The 22,427-nt window shown below is 44.9% G+C and overlaps 1 protein-coding gene across 7 annotated transcripts in view; it reads left to right on the forward strand.

The window, feature by feature from the left end:
* The window catches only part of CNOT10 (CCR4-NOT transcription complex subunit 10), a 54,230-nt gene that overhangs the window by 4,615 nt on the left and 27,188 nt on the right, over nucleotides 1-22,427 (forward strand). For 4 of the 7 annotated variants that reach the window (XM_058657083.1, XM_058657082.1, XM_058657081.1 and 1 more), the window contains exons 2-10: nucleotides 3,744-3,838; nucleotides 5,105-5,266; nucleotides 7,970-8,120; nucleotides 9,357-9,499; nucleotides 11,245-11,331; nucleotides 11,972-12,055; nucleotides 14,268-14,385; nucleotides 17,187-17,336; nucleotides 18,922-19,124. In XM_058657083.1, coding sequence (XP_058513066.1) covers nucleotides 3,744-3,838; nucleotides 5,105-5,266; nucleotides 7,970-8,120; nucleotides 9,357-9,499; nucleotides 11,245-11,331; nucleotides 11,972-12,055; nucleotides 14,268-14,385; nucleotides 17,187-17,336; nucleotides 18,922-19,124 — 1,193 coding nt within the window. Of the gene's footprint in view, nucleotides 1-1,036; nucleotides 1,338-3,743; nucleotides 3,839-5,104; nucleotides 5,267-7,969; nucleotides 8,121-9,356; nucleotides 9,500-11,244; nucleotides 11,332-11,971; nucleotides 12,056-14,267; nucleotides 14,386-17,186; nucleotides 17,337-18,921; nucleotides 19,125-22,427 lie in introns of those variants that run through there. The other 3 variants (XM_004588248.2, XM_058657080.1, XM_058657079.1) reach the window with 1 other exon arrangement.

Here is a 22,427-nt window from a genome sequence, read left to right on the forward strand (position 1 = left end):
ACATCGGAGTTGATTCTAAATCTTAGCTATTGTGACTAGAGCTGCTAAAACATGGGGGTGCAGATAACTTTTTCATATGCTGGTAATTTCCAAGAGTGGGGTGGCTGGGTCATATGGTAGACTGTTTTCAGACTTTTTAGCAATCTCCATATTGTCTTCGCTTTGGTTGTATAAGTTTACATTCCCACTCACAGTGTGTTAGAGAACCTTTTCCCCCACATCTTTAACAGCATTATTTTTTTCTGATTTCTGGCTGATAACCGTTTTTTAAAAAAAGATTTGTTCATTTTTATTGGAAAGTCAGATATACAAAGAAGAGGGGAGACGGAGAGGAAGATCTTCCATCCACTGAGCCACTCCCCAAGTGACCACAAAGGCCAGAGCTGAGCCAATCTGAAGCCAAGAGCCCAGAGCCTCTTCCCAGATCTCTCGTATGGGAGCAGGGTCCCAAGGCTTTGGGCCATCCTCTCCTGCTTTCCCAGACCACAAGCAGGGAGCTAGATTCGGGAAGTGGAGCTGCTGGGACACAAACCACCACCTGTTTGTGATTCCAGTGTATGCAGACAGAGGGTTAGCTAGTTGAACCTTCTGTGAAGTTTCAAAGTGACATCATTCTTGTTTAAAACTTTGTTCCACAGAGGTGTCATTGGTACTTTTGTAGCTGTAGCAACTCGTTTCCTAGGGCTTTTCTGAGAGTGTTCCCTGCTGGAGTGTCCATGATGACCTGGGTCAGCCTGTCACCAAGGCTGCGAGCCTGTGTCTCCCCTGGCAGTCGACAACTCCAATCGCTTGAGCCATCAGTGCTGCTAACCTGGGTGGTCCCAAGGGTGCGTTAGAAAGCCTGAATCAGGAGGTGGAACTGGAAATTAAACCATGTGAGACACGCAGGTCTTAACCCGTAGGCCAAACACTCCCTCCTTAGGCTTTTCAGTATTCCATTTTATTTGGGGATTTTCTCTTTCCTTGAACATCATTGGCACTTGAGCCAGTAGTCATCCTCCAATCAGATTTGAATTGTTAACATTCTGTGTTGGAATGTGTCTGGGTTTCAGTTAACTGACTTTCCACGGCCTTAAAAAAGCAGTGCATTTCTTTTCTACTTGATTCAAACCAGAAAGCAGTTACCTGGTTAAAAATGAAGTCCATTGGCTTAAAGAATGTCAAGGTGTGTGGGACAAAGAGCTCTGTTCGCCCGGAAGGTCAGCCCTGCTCAGTGGGCCAGAGCAGAAGGAAAGTGAAGCTTATGGATGAGCGGTCATACACTCTGTCAATTGGCAACGGAGATTACTTTTGGACAAATAAAGACACTTTGTGGAATTATGTGCAGTCTCTATCTGGTAAGACGCCACCAGTTTTAATTAATGAACATTTAAAAAATGTTTAAACTGATGACAGACATGAATACTCATTCTTTGTGGGAAAGTTGGGAAGTATACAAATAGGCTGTAAGAATTTTTACATTGGGGTGAGGTCACGTCCTGACTCCTGCTTCTGACCCAACTTCCTGCTGACGTTTGTCCTGCAAGGCAGCAAGTGATGGCTAGGAAGTACTGGAGTTCCTGTTGCCCATATGGAAGTCTTAGATTGAGTTCCCAACTCCTGGCTTCAACGTGGTCTGGTTCTGGGTGTTGTGAGCATTTTGGGTGTGAGTCAGTGGAGGAGTTTTCTCTGCCTCTCACATAAATAAATTTAAAACTTTGTATTCATTATTAAAAATTTCCTGGTGAGTATATGTGGAGCTGGAGATCCTGCTTGGCAGATAGAAGCAGTATTCAAGGGGCCCGTATTGTGTCACGGTGGGTTAACCTACGACCTGTGATGCCAGCATCCCAAATGAGCATCAGTTTTGAGACCTGCCTGCTGCACTTGCAGTGCAGTTCCCTGCCACCTGCGCGGGAGAGCAGATGGAGTTCCAGGTTTCTGGCTTTGGCCTGGCCAGGTCCTGGCCATTGTGATCATTGGGGGAGTAAACCAATGGAGAAAAGATTTTTATCTCTTCCTCTTTCTCTGTAACTCTCTCAAAAAAGTGTAAATTTAGATTCAAACAGAATCTCCATCTCTACATATGTCCACTGTGAAATTTTTAATAACAAATACAAATTTTTAATTCATTTACGTGAGGGGCAGAGAGAACTTTCATCCATTGACTCACACCCAAAATGCTGCCCTGAGGGTTAGAGACTTTAAATTAAAAACTCCATGACCTAATAAGTAAAAAGGCAAGGAGGTCTTCTGTAATAAAAGAAACTGAAGTTACCTAACAGCCAAGGGAAATATGTGAGCCTGGATTGAGAAAGCAAAAACAAAGCTAGAACAGTTTTCTTAGGGGCTGGCACAATGGCACAGTAGGCTAGGCTTCTGCCTGCAGTGCCCACATCCCATTAGGGCACTGGTTCGTTTCCTGGCTACTCCACTTCCAATCCAGTTTCCTGCTGGCTTTTCTTAGTGTAATCATTTACCTTGTTGATGTAGGAGACTACCCTTAGCCTTAGTGCTGAGGAATTGAGGGGTTAAATGCTATAACCTTCAAGTGACTTAATGAACACTCTAGATGAAGCGATCAATAAAAGCATATGTACAAACATGTTAACAAATGGGAGCCTCCATTTATATGACATTCACGAAATGATAGGACTGTTAACTTGTGGGGGAGCAGATTAGTGGGAGCTACAAGTAGGAAGGAGGGGAGGAAGTGTTATGTGGATGTCAAAGTATAAAAGAAAAGAGGCATCCTTGTGTTGGGAGTGCGCGTCTCACCTGCATCCCTGCGCTCATCCGGGCTGTGACGCGGTGCTGCGTGCTGGAAGGTGTTACACTGGGCGAACTGGGTGAAGGATACACAGGGCCTCTGCATTATGTCTGAAAACTGTCGTGATTCTGTGATTCTCTTACAATTAAAAGTTTAAAATGAAAAAGTGTTAATCCAAGTGAAGCAGAAATCAAAGTTGATTGTAGACCTTTTCCATTTTTCCATAAGGTATGATAGTTTTCAACACTGAAAGTTTGGGGCATGAGTGGTCATAAAAAGATGTTTGAAATTTCTAAAGAGTGTTAGTAAGGACCTAACAGCTTGCATGTTGAAGTACACCTTGGGGAAAGCAAGAAATGTCACCACACAAGTGTCCTGAGTTTGGAGGCAGCGTGCCTAGCCTAGCCTTCCCAAGGTCGGCGCTGTTCCTCTGCCAGACCGCCTGCCTCCGAGGCTTTGTCACTGGCAAGGCCATGAATGCACGTGGAAGGGGCTAAACGCTTCCTGGTGACTAGTATGTTACTTTACAAAGGTGGGGCTGGCCTTTCTGAGAACTGAATAAGCATCCTGTTGTCTCCATGGAGCATGGCTTTGAGAGCTGGGTTCCTTTTGCTCACCTGACATCACCACATGCCAAGGCTTAGGAATCCCTGGAAGATGCTCTAGGTTTATCGCCCTGCGTGTCCAGGGCCCGGGACCGTTTCCTGTATGTGTGTGGGCTCTGCATCTTGCTGAGTAGCAGGTGTAATACTGAGTGCGCGCACCCTCAGCTCGAATGCCCCATTCCAAGTGTGTGTGGCTGGCTTCTCATCTTTCTTCACCTTGACAGAAACATTTCAAGTTTCCAGGTTTGCTTGCTCATTTATAACACTTATCAGTCCTAATTGAGAGTGCTTCAGTTCTGGCAACTTGCTAAGGAAGAAGACCTGAGGGGCTCTAGGGACAAATTTGTGTCTAAAAAAAAAAAAAAACTATTTAACTTGTGTGCTTACAGATCAGGGGGCAGAGAAACATGAAGGGCCAGGTCAGTCCTCTGGCCTCACGGATCAAGAGAAGGAGTTCTCCACCAATGCCTACCAGGCGTTCACAGTAAGAAACTGCTTCTCTGTCTTTTGGCCTTTGTGTTTGTTTTGCAATTTTTATTTATTTGTTTGAGAAAGCAAGAGACAGGGAGGGGAGACCAAAACAGAGAGGTTCCACATGTTGTTTGTGCCCCAAGTGTCTCCGGTGGCTGCGGCTGAAGGAAAGAACCAGAGGTGGAAACTCAGTTGCTTGGACCATCATTTGCTGCCTCTCAAGGTGGGCTCTGGTGGAAACCTGGAGTCAGGAGCCAGAGCCGGGACTCGCCTCTGGGAGGAGGCGGGACGTCTTAGCTGCTGGCTCTGCGCCGGCGCTTGGTGTGTCTTCCAATCTGCTCACGTCGTAGTACTCCATAAGTGTGCATCTTGGCACAGTGTATGTTTGCGTTTATCATTTCTGTTTTATGATAATCAAGAGTTCTATTTGGTAACCTAAGTTTAACTTTAAAATTAAAACACATTTTAGAGTTTACAGTCAGAGGAATGGAAGTGGTTTGAACCATTCCCATATTTTTACGTTTCATAAACGCGTTTTGACTCACATTGTTGTATTTTTAAGTCTTAGATGTAGACTTGTACATGTGTAGATGGGTCCCTTCATTCCTGCTCTGTTCAGTTGGTCTTGAATGTACTTTAGCACACTCCTGTAAGGGTGGGTAGGTGTTGTGATGCTGCCGCTTGGGTTGCCTGTGCCTGGGATCCAGGTGGAGTTCCTGGCTCCTGGCTCCCACCTGGTTCAGGCTGTTGAGGCATTTGGGGAGTTGAACCATCAGATGATCACTCCCTTAATTTTTTTGTGCCACAAAGCTTTTCAAATAAACAAATGAATAAAAAAAGAAATTGATTAGGAAAAGAAAAGTTACTGTCACAATTTTAGCTTTCCTGACATTAAATGATATGAAAGAAGATTTTATTTGCTTATCAGGGTTGCATGTATATAAGCAGAGGAGTTGGCTCCTTGAATATTCAAAGTATAGATACCAGGAATTACAACTTACTAATACTTATATATCTATCTGTATTTACGTCTTACTGAAAGTTTCTGTCGGCGGCAGAGTTTCAGTCTTAGGAGGTTCATACACAGTGTTTTAATTGACATGAGTGTTGCTTGGTCTAGTCTCTTCGGTAAACATCTTTAGGGAAACTCTAACTTTCATCTTAAAGTTTTTAATGTAAAAAAAAACATGAGTGAAGTTGGCTTGGACGTGCTCATCGTTCTTACCACTGCCGTGTGATTCCATGTTTGAAGTTTGCATCTGTGTGTGCTTTTTTGTAGTCTGGAAATTACGACGCCTGTCTGCAGCACCTTGCCTGTCTACAAGATATAAACAAAGACGATTACAAAATAATTTTGAACACAGCAGTAGCTGAATTTTTTAAAAGTAACCAAACAACAACAGATAATTTGAGGCAGACGCTTAACCAGCTGAAGAATCAGGTGATAATGCAAATAAATCTAACTATTAAAAATGTTTTTTTATTGAACTTGTGAAATATGACTGGTTAAGGAAAGTTAATTTCTTGATTGATATTAATGACCTAAGTTCTAGTGTGTGTGAAACATTTATTGGCATTCAATTTGCTTAGGTGAAGTTATTAATTCAGGGAGTGAAAGATATGTTGTATGATTTTTTTTTTTGTTTCTTTTCTGTTGTTTAGTAGAAAAACATGAAATTTGAATGGGCTTTGGAGTTTTTGAGAAGTAGAATTATGTGAAGAAACTTGGCTGCACCTTGTTTGTGACCACATAGATTACTGTCTGGGTCTAGCATTTCAGATCAGGGCTGTTGTTACTCTGTGCCCAGGCTCTGCCAAGAAGCTTTGTGTGCCGTCTCATTGACGAGGCGCAGGGATGCTGTGCCATGTCTGCTGCTCCAAGTGAGGCACCCGGGGCACTAGTGGCTGTGTACGCTGTCGAGAGACATAGACCTTCATTAGTAAGCGCTGTAGGAGCAAGGTTCTGTCTGCTTCCACAGCCGGTGCTGTCCGTTATGGCAGTGGGGGCTCTTGAAAGGCACGTGAACCCTGCAACGTGTCAGCCAAAAATATGGTACAGTTAGAGATAAATATCCCTCCAGGCTTTTCATAATTCTTTGGTTAAGTCATTTTTTAAAACCCTATTAAAATTCTTCAGCAAAAATGGAACTAGCCAATGTCCATTTATTGTTGGATGTCAGAGCCTGTGAAGCACTTACGCCTTATCTCCTAACATGCTTACTTTCAGCCCTTGTGGTAGACACTTGTTGTCTGGTTTTTAAATTAGGGTTTAGAAATTCTAATCATTTTAAATTCTACAACTGAGTAGGGGGAGGAGCAGGGTTTGAACTAGAGCTCCCGGCTATTGAGCCTGCCCTTGTAACCCCTTAGTGTTCCTATGTGAATACAGTATTGCATTTGTCACTGCAGTGTTATTGCCCAGGACTTCAGCTGATAGAGTTCTAGGGCCAAAGGAAAGGTGACATTTTTCTCAACCTTACATGTGTCCTGCAACACTGCACTTCCCAATGGCTGTTTCCTTCAAAGTTAGCCTTGGGAATGTTTTTTAGAATAAGAAGTTCATCCAGACTTGCTGTTGAACCAAGAAGCCTGCCTTCTGTTGGCACTTAATGTCTCAGGGGTTCTCTGAGCCCCCAGTCACGTGTCTTCAGAGCAGTGGTAGTTTTTCTACTTCTGTTTTCATTAATGTTGTATCTCATTTAATAGCAGGTTTGGTCTGGCTTAAGTAGTTACTGGATTATTTTGGTGACTCAAGTCTGCAGGAATCTGATTACAAATCACAGCTTGTTCTGAACTCTCGGGTTCCTTACCGTTAACCAAACCGAGGCTGGGAAGGCCAAGTGTACCACAGCTCTGCTGAACAATTGCAGGAAATCTCACTCTTCCAAGAATTAACTATATAGTGTTGCACAGTAGTTTATTGCAGTCTTCATAATGGCAACAGATTCACTTTAATATAGGTAGAATTCCAGTTTCATGCGTGACATGAAATTATGGATAGTTTAAAAGCCTATTGCCACAACTTAGAGAAAGTGTTATACAAGTGTGATTAGCTTTAAACTGTAAAGTGTTGCGAGTCTTTTTCTTCTGATCATTGGAGATGTTCGGGTTCCAGTATAATTTGTAAGAGCTGCTTCTCACTGTCTTGTATGAGATAGTTAAATTTCTGCTTTTTATTACTTTACAAAAAACAATCTTTTGTGTGGGAACTGTACTTGAAAGTATATTTTCTAGCCATATAACCTTGGATAAGATAGAATTCTATGCTGATTTTCATAATGATAAAGTGGAAATATATCTGAGTCCTCGTGGTATAGAAGAAACTAGCCTATAAATGTTTCACATGGCTGGCCTGGCACACAGTAAGTAGTTAGCTACTGTTAATGTTTAAATTTTACTAGAGCTTTTACAAAATGGAATCTGGCTGTGTAATATCACATCATGCGTTTATGGAAAAGGCCATTTTGAATTCTGCCCACTCCCCCATAGCATTTTGCTGGAGTCCTGCTGGGAAGCCGAGATGTGGAAGCTGTCATTACAGTGACAAGGAAGAGCATGGCCTTGTCCTGTGCAGGGCATTTAGTAGGTACCACCCAAACTCTTTTTTTTTTTTTTAAGATTTATTTTATTTTTATTGGAAAGCCAGATAAACAGACAGGACCTGGTGGCTAAAGTCTTTGCCTTTAACATGCCAGGATCCCATATGGGTGCCAGTTCTAATCCCGGCAGCCCCACTTCCCATCTGGCTCCTTGCTTGTGGCCTGGGTAAAGCACTTGAGGACAGCCCAAAGCCTTGGAACCCTACACCAGCTTGGGAGACCCGGAAGAAGCTCCTGGCTCCTGGCTTTGGATCAGCTCAGCTCCAACCGTTGTGGCAGCTTGGGGAGTGAATCATCGGATGGATGGAAGATCTTCCTCTCTCTCTCTCCTCCTCCTCTCTGTGTATCTGACTTTGTAATAAAAATAAATAAATCTTAAAAAAAAAACGGAAGGTGAGAGTAACAAATCCAGCGGTCCCGTGGAAGCTGTGGGGTCGAGCAGAGGAGGCAGCGTTGGCCGTGGGCTGCTGTTGGGTGTGGGTCGCCTCATTTGTGCTCCTTCTTCCCTTCTGATGTTAGAACAGTCTCTGTTGGTCGTTTTACAGGTGCACTCTGCTGTGGAAGAGATGGATGGCTTGGATGACGTGGAGAACAGTGTGCTGTACTATAACCAGGCTGTCATTCTGTACCACCTGCGGCAGTACACAGAAGCCATCTCCGTGGGCGAGAAGCTTTACCAGTTCATAGAACCTTTCGGTAGGTCCTCTGTCGGGCCGGAAGCTTCCTCCCGGCTCCGGGGGGCTTTCCTGATCTTCACCTAGCAGTGCAGATCAGTCATTTTTTCTGAAGTTTTCTCCTAGTGGTTAGAAAGATAAAAAATTTTTTTTGACCTTCAGATAAATCCAGGATTTCTTTCAGCATCTCTTCCCAGGTTTTGAAGGCGTCTGTCAGAAACACAGCTGGAAAGTGGTAAAGACATTCTAACTTGGCTGCATTTTGTTTGCTTTTGAGGTTGGAACAGCGCCTTGTGCACCGGCTTTCCTCCTCTCCACCTTAAGGATGGAATGTTTGCCATGTTAGGGGGGCACGCAGTGGCTTGCTGTGTTTTTACATGAGTACTCTGGAGTAGACAGTATAGAACTTGGTTAGCTTTTGGTTATTTTAACTAGGTTACTCTGTATTAGTCTCAAATGGGAGTGGTAAGCAGAGTGAGGGCAGAGGAAGATGAGGGCACGGACTGTGGTTGTCAGTGAGGGCAGGTGACCAGTCCCTGAGGAATGGCATATGCAGAAGAACCCGGGGCCAGCGGCACTGTTTGGGAGAGAAACAGTGACTTGGAAAGTGTCCTGTGCTGGATGACAGCAGCTGCCCTTTAGGAAGGTCCTTCACCAGGTTGCGTTTCTCCTCTTTGGGCTTTTCTGCCTCGGAAGGCCTCATGTCTGCATTTCCTTCTTGGCAGCCTCAATTTTCTGATACTCTCCGGGCAGCACCTTATGACTCCTGTGCCTGTCATCAGAGTGCTTGCTTTTCTGTCTTTGTGGCAGTCTGTTTCCTAGCATCATGAGCCTTTGTGCAGTTAGAGGGATCCTTGAGAGGGCCTCTGGTCCACCCCCTACCTTTAGACAGCTCAGGTGGGCTCCTGATTGTACAGGTCAGCCAACTGAGGTCTCATATGGCAAATGCTTTCCAAACACCATACATCCAGTAAGCAGCAGAGTAAGTGCTGGGATGCAGATCCGCTGCCACCTGATGTAATACCCTTCATTACACATGCTGCCACGTAGTAAATACGTTGCCAAAAAGCGATCCAGTCGCATCACTGGACTGGGCAGCCAGAGCGAAGCCTGCGGCTCCCTGCGTGGCTCCAGGTGCCGTGGGCGCGTCTGAGTGGAGACTGAGCTGCGCTCTTCCCAGCTCTGTTCTTCACGTGGGTGTGCACGGGGACAGCTGCCTCCTTTGAAGTGTGACTTTTGTCTTGCTTTTTTCTCGCAGAAGAAAAATTCGCCCAGGCCGTCTGTTTTTTGCTTGTAGACCTGTACATATTAACCTACCAAGCTGAGAAAGCTTTGCATCTTCTTGCGGTGCTGGAAAAAATGATTTCCCAGGGCAGCAACAATAAAAATGGGAAGAATGAGGTGAGTGCCCCCAGGAGGTCAGAGTGAACAATGTGATTGATACTTGTGGTTATCGCAGAGTAGTATTTTAAAAGCTTCATTGGGATATCATTCAAATTTCATAAGCTTCCTTGTTTCAAACTGTCCAGTGTTCTTTTGGTACCATCACAGAGCTTCTAATCATCGCCATGAATGAATTGCAGAACATTCCTCATACCCAAGGAAACCCCAGTGTTTTAGTAGTAGTCACTCCCCACTAACCTACTTTTTTTTTTTTAACTTTATTTAACACGTTAAACCAATACACTTGCTTTTTTTTTTTTTTTTTTTTTTGTCATTTTCTTTGAAAAGCAGAGAGACCCAAAGATGGAAAGAGGTCCTCCATTCACTGATTCACTTCCTAATTGTCCACAACAGCTAGCGACGGGCCAGACCGAAACCTGTAGCCTAGACTCTCATCCGAGTCTCTCGCATGGGTGATAGTCTTCCCTACAAGCCATGACTGTTGCCTCTCAGATTGCAACAGCAGCAGGAAGCAAGATTGGGAAGTAGAGCTGGGAGCCAGAGCAGCCTCTCCAGTTTGGGATGCAGTGGTCCCAGTAGCATCCTAATGGCTACACTGAATGGCCACCCCTGCTAGTCTGTATTTAGTCTTGGGGGATTGCCCATTCTGGGCATTTCATGGAAGCAGCATCAGGTAGTATGTGTTCTGTGGCCTACCCGGGTAAGCCTCCACCTGCAGCAGTAGCATCCCACATGAACATTGTGGTCACATGTGCAGAACTTGAGCACTGTAGTTGCCAACAGCATGACCTGGTGTTGGCAATGTGTGGGTGGCTCATAGCTTGAAGATCTTTGAATACTTAACTAGGAAATTAAGAGTAGGAAATTAGTGCCATGACATAATAGGCTAAGCTTCCTCCTCTGGCTCTGGCATTCCATAAGATACCAGTTTGTGTGCTAGCTGCTCCCCTTCTGATCCAGCTCCCATTCTAATGACCTGGGGAAGCAGCAGAGGAGAACTCAAGTGCTTGGGCCCCTGCATCCACATGAGCGACCTGGAGGAAGCTTCAGACGCCTGGTTTCAGATCGGCTTAGCTCCAGCTGTTGTACCTGTTAGGTTAGGAACTGCAACTCTGCCTTTCAAAGAAAAAAAAAATTAAATAAATGTTATAAAAGAAAGAGGCCCAACTTTAAGATACTGCAAACTGCCGCTTGTAATGCCGGCATCTCATAGGAGAAGCAGTTCAAGTCCCAGCTGTTCCACTTGCGATCCAGCTTCCTGCTGATCTGCCTGGGAAGTACAGAAGATGAGCCGAATGGTTGGACGCCTGTCACCCATGTGGGAGACTGTGATGGAATTCGGGCTCCTGCCTTGAGCCTGGCCCGAGCCTGGAGGTTACGACCTTTTGGGGAGTAAGCCAGGGAATGAGAGACTGCCCTCTTTCTCTCCAACGCTGCCTTTCAGGATTTGATTTTTGGCAGAATTTAAGCACAGAAGGTAGTAATGAGATCTGTTCTGGATTTTAGAAAGATAACCGAGTAGTAGTCGTGTTGGTTCAAACGAGTGTGTCTGCATGCTCCGGGTCCACTTCTGCTAAGTGCCTGCACATCCCTCACCCCAGACAGCTGAACCTGAGCCTCTGTGGACAGACCTCAAGTGGTATGCTCTGACTTGCGCTCGAGGTGACAGAGATTAGCTCCCTTGGAGCTAATTATGGCAGAAAGTACTCACTTTTGACTAAAGTTGTTTTACCTCCTTTTAGACAGGTAATAATAGCAACAAAGACGGATCAAACCATAAAGCTGAGAGCGGCGCTCTGATAGAAGCTGCGAAGTCAAAGATACATCAGGTAATGTCCATTTTGAAGGGAAGCCATATATATTCATGAATAATGAAGTAATAAATTACTAAAAGCAGTAAATAACTCAAAGCATGCATATTTATTTGACTTTGAAGTATTATTGTTTAGGAGCATACTTATTCTATATAGTCTGTTTAAGATATTGTAATGCAATTTATTTTTTTAAGTCATTCCATAGCAGGTTGAGAGAAATGGCCTGGGAATATAATAAATGGCAAAGTGTCTTGTCTGTGGAATTTTCTAACTCATGCTTGATTAACCATGTACCGAGAAGGGTTGATAGACTCTTTGGAACCTAAATACACATTTCATGCTACCTATTTTTGGTAGAATATAGCCCAAGGTTTTTTTGTACTATATATTCCAATACTATAATCAAAATAGAGTATGATGGGGGGAGGGGGTAGAATCCCAGATTCTATGTAATTACAACACAATGTAATTAATGAATAAATTTAATAAAAAAAATTTTAAAAAATAGAGTATGATAATTTAAGACCTGCGTTTGTGGTCAGCTGGTATGATTATGTTGTAAATAGCCTGGGTTTGTTTCATTAACTAGAAAATAAAACTTGAAACCTACATAAATCTGGTGCAGTTCTTATGTACCCAGCTTTCCCTTTGACAGTACAAAGTAAGAGCTTACATCCAGATGAAGTCCTTGAAAGCCTGCAAGAGGGAAATCAAGTCGGTCATGAACACGGCTGGAAATGTAAGTTTCTCCTGGGCTTTGGTTTTTCAGTTTGCTGCTCTTAGCCTGTGAAAGTTTGTCAGTTTTAAATGATTTTTTTCTACTATTTATACTAACAGAAAAAGAAAGTCGTGCTCCTGCTGTGTGTGTAGTTGTCAACTGTGCCTGTAGTTCACAGTTGTTGTCTCTCTGAGAGGCAGAGAGAGGCAGCTCCCAGCTGCACGTTCCGCTCCAGGTGCCCAGCACAACCCTAAGTGGGTCCGCCATCGTGGCCGCTTCCCCCGTCTTCATTGGCAGCACGCTGGCGTCTGGAACCAGAGCTGGGACTCAGATCCAGGCGCTCCTGTAAGGAGTTCTCCTGCTAGAAAAAACACCTGCTCCCTCGCAGAACATTTTATTTATTTGTTTGTTTTTGCTTAGGAGGCCTGTCTCCTCTAAATGTAGCCTATGAAATTCTTTTAGCTGCTAAGTATTCTGTGATGTTTTATTCTAATTCGGTTAAAATATTTTTCTATTATTAAATATGTAGGTTACTTTAGAGTTTTTCAACATTGTACTCAAAAACATTTAAAGTTCAATAGTCAAATTATAGTCACAAGCTGATTTTTTTGCTTGACAATAGCTTTGATTTGAAGAATACTAAAATATTTGAGATATAAATACTCCTTCTTTCCACTCACTCCAGTTTCACCTTCCATTGATAAATAATTTTGAAGATGATATGGGGAAGAAACTGGATCATGAGCAGTCTTTTTTTTTTTTTAAAGATTTATTTATTTTATTACAAAGTCAGATATACAAAGAGGAGAGACAGAGAGGAAGATCTTCCATCCGATGATTCACTCCCCAAGTGAGCCGCAATGGGCCAGTGCGCACCGATCCGAAGCCGGGAGCCAGGAACTTCTTCCAGGTCTCCCACACGGGTACAGGGTCCCAAATCCTTGGGCCGTCCTCGACTGGTTTCCCAGGCCACAAGCAGGGAGCTGGATGGGAAGTGGAGCTTCCGACATTAGAACCGGCGCCCATATGGGATCCCGGTGCGTTCAAGGTGAGGACTTTAGCCGCTAGGCCATGCTGCCGGGCCCATCATGAGCAGTCTTGATGCTTTTAGGACTAGGTAATTTCTAAGAGTATAAAGTCATGAGGAAAAATAGCTGGAAATGTGAGGCAGGATTCAGATGAGCCACTGGCTCTGACTGCAGTGTTTTTTTAAAAAAATATTTATTTTTATTTCTTTATTGGAAAGTCAGATATATAGAGAGGAGAGACAGAGAGGAAGATCTTCCATCCACTGATTGACTCCCCAAGTGGTTGCAGCAGCAGGAGCTGAGCAGATCCAAACCCAGGATCCAGGTGCTTCTTCCTGGTCTCCCACGCAGTGCAGGTTCCCAAGGCTTTTGGCCATGCTTGACTGCTTCCCCAGGGCACAGGCAGGGAGCTAAGGGACGTGGAGCAGCCAGGATATGAACCAGCGCCCATATGGAATCCCGGTGGATGCCAGGCAAAGCTATTGTGCCAGATTCCCGCCCCCCCCGCTTTTTTTTTTTTTTTTTTTTTTTTTTTTGAGAATAACGGTTTTAGCTTAGACATAAAGCTGAAAGAGAGTAGTAAACCAGCCATTTCTACACCTTTTTTGAGATGTAAGACAATTCTTGCCTTCAGGGAGACCAGAGTCATAGAGGAAAGACAATGGGAAAGGCTTAACTCCTGCGAGGAGTCTTAGCCCTGCTGAACAGATTGGCAGCCACAGATGAGGCGTTCTGTTGGGAAGTGCTCCCATTCATGGAATGACTCTGATTTCCTAATTGGAAGTGTTTGGTCACTAGGGTTCTAATGAAAGTTGCGTCTATATCCTAAGATGTAAGGCAGCTCACTAGAGTCTCGCAGCCATGCTGATGAAAAAACTGGCTTGTGCTTGCAAATTGGCTTCCAGTTGGTGTAACATGTGAAGGCGTCTGTGCTCTGCAGCTGTGTTCTTGGGCATGTCAGTTGCTCCTTCTTAAAATTTTTTTCTGGAGTTGGAGGGGGTACACCCTAAGTAATTCTTTCGAAGACCTGCTCTCTAATAGTTTTCATTTTTAGATTGTGAGCTCACGGAGAATTTGGAGACGATAGTATTTGTGACCACGACTTAGCTGAAATATTTACCCTCCTGGACACATTCCAGTGTAGCAGTATAATTTCAATCTTGCATCTAAAAGCAAATAGTAACTAATTTCTGTTTTCTTTGCAGTCGGCACCCTCTCTGTTTCTTAAAAGCAATTTTGAGTACTTAAGGGGCAATTACCGAAAAGCTGTGAAGCTTCTGAATAGCTCTAACATTGCTGAGCACCCAGGATTCATGAAAACAGGTAAAAAATTCCTGAAACGTCAGTGTTGTTTTTCTTCTAACTAGGAGATACCTTGATCTTTGGGTTTTGTTTGTTTGCGTTTTGCTGGATCGCTCTTCAATGCCTTATGCTTTGGGTTTGTTGGTTTTTTTTTTTTAAGATTTATTTATTTTTATTGGAAGGTGAGATATACAGAAAGGAGGAGAGACAGAGAGGAAGAGCTTCCTTCAGATGGTTCACTCCCAAAGCGGCTGCAATGGCTGGAGCTGAGCCGATCTGAAGCCAGGAGCCAGGAGCTTCTTCCTGGTCTCCCAAACAAGTGCAGGGTCCCAAGGCTTTGGGTTGCCTTCCACTGCTTTCCCAGACCACAAGCAGGGAGCTGGATGGGAAGTTGGGCTATCAGAATTAGAACTAGCACAATCAAGGCAAGGACTTTAGCCACTAGGCTACCGTGCCATCCCCAACTTATGCTTAGTTTGATGTGAAAATATTTTCAGTATTTCTTCTCTAGAAAGAATTCTTTGTATTTTACGGTATGACCTCTTTGCACTTGAGAGACAGCATTGTTACTTCTCTCAACAATTTTTCCCCCTTTATAAGTTTTATTTGATTATTTGAGAGAAAAAGTGAGGTAGATGAAAAGCAAGATAAAAGCTTGCTCTTGTGACTTGGGGCTAGAGGCCAGAGCTGGAACCTGGGTAGATTTGTGTGTTTATTTGAAAAGCAGGATTTACAGGAAGAGTGATGGATTGATTTCCGTCTGCCGGCTCACTTCCTAACTGCAGCAGCCAGAGCTGGGCAGGACCAGAGCCAGGTACCACAGGCTGCTTCTGGATCTGCCCGTGGGTGCAGGAGGCGAAGCACTGGAGCCACGTTCTGCTGCTTTGCAAGGCACGTGACCAGGGAGCTGGATTGGAAGTGGAGCAGCCAGGGCTCTAACAGGCGGCCAAGGGGGATGCTGGCACTGCAGGTGATTGCTTAACTAGTTATTCCACAGCACTAGTACCTCAAGGTTTTTTTTAATAGTAGCTTAGAAATTTTATCCAGGGGATAAGTTCCTGGGGTTTTGCTATAAAGTGAAAGCGTTTAAGGAGGTGAGACAATGTTTTTACACTTTGCCTTTCTCCTATAAAAGTAGTAAATAATAAGATTATTTAGACATTACCTATATTTAAAATATATCTTTTGAAGATTTATTTGATGGACAACATAATAGAGGGAGAAACAGAGAAACAGATAGAGATCTACTGATGCGGTAGCCAGGGCTGGGTCAGGCAGTAGCCAGGAGCCTGACCCTCCATTGAGGTCTAAAATATTTCTGTATGACTAGGAAGACAATTATTTTTACTTATTGTCTCAAAGCCTTCGTGAATTGCTTGATATTAATGTTACAATGAAAGATAAAGTTTGGCTGACATTTAGGTTTGTATCATTGCTATTTTATGAGGAGAGAGAAAGGAAAGTAAGTTACTTAAAAAGTAAGTATGAGGCAGGCGTATGTCACAGTGCTTCAATGCCACTTGGTTTGCCCACATCCCCTGTTGGAGTGCCTGGGTCTGGTCCTGTTCTCGGCTTCTTGCACGCCCTGGGAGGCAGCAAATGTTAACGCAGGTAGGTAGGTAGGTAGGTAGGTAGGTAGGTAGGTAGTTAGGTAGCTGCCACCCATGTGGAAGTTCAGATTGGAGGTGGAGACCGCTGGCTTCAACCTTACACAGCCTCAGTTGTAAGCATTACCAAATGAGCCAGCAAAACTTCCCCAGAAAAAAAAAAGAAAAAGGAAAAACATACACACACACACAAAGAAATGAGGGTAAGCTAGTGGAAATGTGTTGAGATTGGCATTGTGATGCAGTAGGTTAAGCTACCATGTGGAAACAGCATCCCATGTGGGTACCAGTTTGAGTCCTGGCTGCTGTACTTCCAACCCAGCTCCCAGCAGATGCATTGGGAATTCAAGATAAGATGAGCTGAGTGGGGCCCGGCGGTGTGGCCTAGCAGCTAAAGTCCTTGCCTTGAAGGCCCCGGGATCCCATATGGGCGCCGATTCTAATGTCGGCAGCTCCACTTCCCGTTTAGCTCCCTGCTTGTGGCCTGGGAAAGCAGTCGAGGACGGCCCAAAGCCTTGGGACCCTGCACCCACGTGGGAGATCTGGAAGAGGCTCCTGGCTCCTGGCTTCAGATTGGCTCAGCTCCAGCCATTGCAGCCACTTGGGGAGTGAACCAGTAGACAGAAGATCTTCCTCTCTGTCTCTCCTCCTCTGTGTATATCTGACTTTGTAATAAAAATAAAATCATTTTAAAAAGGAAAAAATGTAATTAAAAAATTATGTATGTAGATTGGTTTCAATTCTATTTATTCATTATTTCCAGTTTCTACACAATGTTTCACTGTATGGAAACAATGCCACAACTTGCCTTTTGTAGGTTTATGTCACTTGGTAGAGTTACTAAACTTAAATCAGACAAGAATGAGAGGCTCTGAGTTCTTGGGGCTGGCGCCGTGTCCTCGCCGTGTCCTCGCCATGTCGGCGGGAGCCAGCTGTCAGGATATCCGTCTCCTCCTCGCTCTTTGCCCTTTCCAATAAAAATGAATAAATCTTTTTTTTTTTTTTTTTTTAAAGAAAATAGTAATGGTTTTAGGAGTATGCAGTATTTTCAGACTTCGCTCTGTTTCAGGTGGCTGTGAACTTCAGAAAGGACTGAGTGGAATTACAAGCAGCATTCCCTCGTCCTGGATAAACCAGATTCCTTCGTGAGAAACATCAGACCCTGAAAGTTTTCTGCGAAATTGATTGGTGTGTTTTGTTCTTGTTTTTTTGCAGGTGAATGCTTGAGGTGCATGTTCTGGAATAATCTTGGTTGCATCCACTTTGCTATGAGCAAGCACAATTTGGGCATTTTCTACTTTAAAAAGGCGCTACAGGAGAATGACAATGTCTGTGCCCAGCTCAGCGCAGGGAGCACTGACCCAGGTAAGTCCCACACTGGCCGAGGCTGTGTTTGCTACTTGGGAAAAGCATGGTTTATTTACGTATTTATCTGTTTTTCAGGATTTGTGTGTTTTGGAAGTCAGAGTTGCAGAGAAGCGGTGGGGTTGGGGTGGGGGCCGTGGGCCAAGTGCGGATCTGTCTGCTGCCTCACTGCCTGAGCAGCCACAGCAGCCGGAAGAAGGATCTTCATCCAGCATCCCTCCCAGGTGGCTGGAACCTAAGCACTGGGCCATCTTCCGCTGCTTTCCCAGGAACCTTAGCAGAGAACTAGATGGGAAATGGGGTAGCTGAGGCTCAAACGGGCACTCCTAGCCGCTGCCACGTCACAGGCTGCAGCCTAATGTGCTGTGCCACAGCACTGTGCAAAGCCTAATTTAAGGAGCGTCTGGGCAGAACGTGTGTGTGTGGCCTTACATAGTTTAGCAGTGATACTGCCCGCCACGTCTGTCTCTGGGGACTTTTAATGGGTGGTGTTTGTTTGAGTAGCAACAATTTTGGAGTGCTTTTGAACTGTATAAAAATTACTTATATTCTTTTTTCATGAATTTGAAAGTCAGGATTCAGTAAAGGTAATACAAGACAGAATGTTTGATTAATCTATGCTAAGTATCCTAGTTTCTGTTTACTTGGAGGATACACAGAACTCTTCCATTTGCTGGTTGACTCTCCAAATGTCTGCGACACCCAGAGCTTGGCCATTCTGAAACCAGGAGCCTGGAACTCCATCCAGGTCTCTCACAAGGAAGGGTCCCTCCCACTGTGCACCCATATGGGATCCCGGCGCATGCAAGGCGACAACTTTAGCCGCTAGGTTACCACTCCGGCCCTCAATCACCTTTTTAAAATAGTAAAATGCAGGGTTGGTGCTGTAGTGCAGCAGGCTACTCCTCTGCCCTATGGCATCAGCGTCCCATATGGACACTGGTTTGTATCCTGGCTGCTCCATTTCCCATCCAACTCTCTGCTAATGGCCTGGGAAAGCAGTAGAGGACGGGACCTTGCACCTACATAGGAGAGTCAGAAGCAGCTCCTGGCTCCCAGCCGTGGATTAGCGCAGCTCTGGCCATTGCTGCCATCTAGAGAGTGAACCAGCAGATTGGAATACCTTCTGTCTCTAAAATCTGCCTTTCAAATAAGCATAAATGTTTTTAAAAACAGTGAAAAGCTGTTAAATTCATGGAATAGGTGTTGTAAATCATGAATGGTCTTGTTATGAACACATGTGATAATTGATAGCACATGACCATAAAATGGCTAACTGAGGTGACAGTAGAGCGGGATACGCTGTGGATGTCACATTCCAATGAGGAAGTGAGTCCTGTCACCTCTTATCCCTGCCTTCCCAGAGTGTTGTTGCGACAAGGCCTGGCAAGTGGGAACGGACATCTCTGTCCCTGGCAGCACCACCAGGGATGACTGTGGGGGGATTAGGGGGCTGAGGTGGAGATCACCCTTAATGAGGGCTGCTGTTACCTGGAAGGGAGTTGATTCCGTGGTGGTGTTCATATTCTGCGCAGCTGGCGGTGTATACCTGATGATAACATTGTCCTGTCATTTTTGTCACTAGGCAAAAAATTCTCGGGAAGGCCTATGTGTACGTTGCTCACCACCAAGAGGTATGAGCTGCTGTATAACTGCGGAATTCAGCTGCTGCACGTCGGGAGGCCCCTGGCTGCCTTTGAGTGTCTGATCGAAGCCGTGCAGGTCTACCACGCCAACCCTCGCCTGTGGCTGCGGCTGGCCGAGTGCTGCATTGCTGCCAATAAGGGGGTGAGTGCTGCTCAGCCGTGTCTTCCCCCACTCTTGTTCCACAGAAACAGAACGGCACGCGATCGTACGGTATATACGTAGAGTATAGAACACATGTAAAGCCTCCTTCCCCTTCGAAGCGTCAGTGAACTGACACATGTTCTGTTCTTGAACAATTGAGGGGGAAAAGCTGGGTTCACAAAGCCGTTTGTTCACATTTTGATTCTCAGTGAGTGTGGCAAGGTATCTGTGGCTCTTGGTCTGTGTGCCACCATGGAAAGAGTTGCCGCTGCGATAAGGTGGTTGCTAGGCAGCCTTTGATGTCAGCTGCTGGGTTGGGGGCTGGGTCTCAGGGGACAGAAGGATGCTGGAGGATGCTGTGTGTGAACCAGGCGATGATCATAGTGTCAGTGACAGTGTGGAGAAGAATGCACTAAAACCGCATTACATGTGCTACCTAGAGTTTTCATTTTGTTGTGGTGACTCATACCAGGGTCTGTGGTTTCTCTCTCCTGCCACTTGTCCCTTGTGGACGGAGGCTGGACCAGCCAACATGAATGTCTGTACCTTGATTAGCTCCAAACGGTAGTGATTGGCAGCGTTTTGAATGTGCAGGTGGGAGGTAGGGAGAAGACAGGTTGGATCACCCCATTTCCTGTCCTCTCCTGCTGTGTTGTTGGGTGTGTGAAGATTAGGAAGGGACACCATCCTGGGGTGGGAGATGGTGAGTCTCTCCTGCCAAGCCGCAGTTGCTGAGCCTTAGCGCAGCTGCTGAGGGGGTTAAAGAAGTGCGTTGGCCTGGCAGTTTGACCTGTGGAAGTGAAGTCTTGTATGCTTTGAGTATACCATTGCAGAAGAGATGGGGCATCTTTGGAAGGTTGTAATGATTTATTTCACTGTACTTTGTTTTCTGAAAGTCGAGTTTCTTATTTGGGTAATTCTTAAATCACTTGATAAGTAATTCTAAGGCCCATTCATACTTGTTAAAAGTACAGGGACCTCCAGAGGTTGCTTTAACTCTGCAGTCAATCCGTGAGTTTAAGTGTTGGGATCTTTACAAAGTTCCAGGAAACCAGGGACTTAATTCCTCCTGGGACTAGAGAAGTATAGGAAAACTGGATATTTCATTTTAAAATTCTGATGTACCTATTTAATTTGAAACACAGAGATAGCCAGGCACACATTTCCTGCTGATTGGTTCACTGCTCAAATGCCCACAATGCCCAGGACTGGACCGGGTTGGACCAACGAGCTGAGGAGTCAGTCCAGGTCTCCCACCTTACCTGAGCTGCCGACAGATCCTCCGGGGTCTGAATCAGTAGGAATCTGGTATCAAGCCCTTGTGATCTTGGATGCCAGTGTGGCACCAAATGCCTTCCTCAGTTTTTTAAGTTACGTATTTGTAGAAATAGTACTTTTAGAACTATTATAGATTCCATTGTGTTTAAAACATAGCCCTCTATTTTTCTCTAAGAGATTTTATATTTCAAAAAAATTTTAAGATTTATTTATTTTTACTGAGAAGTCTTATATGCAGAGAGGAAGATCTATACCCATGGATTCACTCCCCAAGCAGCCGTAACAGCCGGTGCCAGTCCAGGAGCCTCTTCCAGGTCTCCCACATGGGCGCAGGATCCCAAGGCTTTGGGCCATCCTGGGCTACTTTCCCTGGCCACAAACAGGTTGCTGAATGGGAAGCGGGGCGATTGGGACACAAACCTGTGCCCACATGGGATCCCAGTGCAAGGTGAGGACTTTAGCCACTAGGTCACCATGCCGGGCCCATTTTAAAAATGGGAAAGATAAATTTTGGTTTCTATACCTTGGTGGGTAACAGAATATACATACCCTATGGGAAGTAAGCTTAAATAGTTATCTGTGTGTGAGCTTTATCGCAGTAAAGCTTGTGTTTGAGCTTTATCTCAATAAAGCTCAATAAAGCCTCCAAACACTGTCAGATTTAACAAAATCCCAATAGGAAAAATTATAAATTCCAAATAAAATTCTATAAAATGGGCCCAGCATGGTGGCCTAGTGGCCAAAGTCCTCGCCTTAAAAGTACCAGGATCCCATGTGGGTGCCAGTTCAAATCCTAGCAGCCCTGCTTCCCATCCAGCTCCTGCTGGTGGCCTGGGAAAGCAGTGAAGGACGGCCCAAAGCCTTGTGACCCTGCACCCACGTGGGAGACCAGGATGAAGCTCCTGGCTCCTGGCTTCGGATCAGTGCAGCACCGGCCATTGCAGCCACTTGGGGAATGAATTATTCGACGGAAGATCTCTGTCTCTCCGCCTTTCTATATATAGCTCACTTTGCAATACAAACAAAATTTTAAAAGAATTTTATAAAATGTGCTTTATTTGGTCATGGCAAAAAAGATGCTGAACAAAGCAGTTGCCCTCAAAAATAAATTCAGTTTTTGAGATGTTTGTTGGCAGAACTGTGTGTAAAGGACAGATCTGCTAAACAAAACAGGTCCTATATTTTAATTGTGTGTGATCCTGTTCACATCAGAACAGATCGGGCACACTTCCTGGCTGTGGGTGATTGATGGTGTCTGGTTTGGCCCCATCCGGGACCGGTTTGGTTTCCTGTGTTGCGTCTCCAGCTCCTGCTCCGTAAGTCAGTGTGCGTGTCCTACACATCAGGGAACGGGACATGGCTGATCCTGGTGAGCTGATCACTGCAAGCCGAGTGGAAATGCAGATTCTACCAGCTGTGCTTCAGATGGTCACTGTGCCTTATGCTTCTTTAATACTGCTTGGCCACCTCCTCTGCATCAGTGCCGGGAATTGTGGTTTCATTGCAATTTATACATTTGTATTTTTTTTTTTAGCAATTTAATACACAAAATGAATCTTTGATTTGTTTAAATCCTATATGGAAGTACAACTATGGTAAAGTTATATTAAGCAATAATAAGTGATAGTGGGCCCGGCGGCGTGGTCTAGCGGCTAAAGTCCTCGCCTTGAAAGCCCCGGGATCCCATATGGGCGCCGGTTCTAATCCCGGCAGCTCCACTTCCCATCCAGCTCCCTGCTTGTGGCCTGGGAAAGCAGTTGAGGACGACCCAATGCTTTGGGACACTGCACCCGCGTGGGAGACCCGGAAGAGGTTCCAGGTTCCCGGCAACGGATCGGCGCGCATCGGCCCGTTGCGGCTCACTTGGGGAGTGAATCATCGGACGGAAGATCTTCCTCTCTGTCTCTCCTCCTCTGTGTATATCTAGCTGTAATAAAATGAATAAATCTTTAAAAAAAAAAAAATAATAATAATAAGTGATAGTATAAAATATTTGTGTTTGGGGCCTGGCACCATGACACAGTA

The sequence above is a fragment of the Ochotona princeps genome, chromosome 30, assembly GCF_030435755.1.
Source record: "Ochotona princeps isolate mOchPri1 chromosome 30, mOchPri1.hap1, whole genome shotgun sequence".
Lineage (NCBI taxonomy): Eukaryota > Metazoa > Chordata > Mammalia > Lagomorpha > Ochotonidae > Ochotona > Ochotona princeps.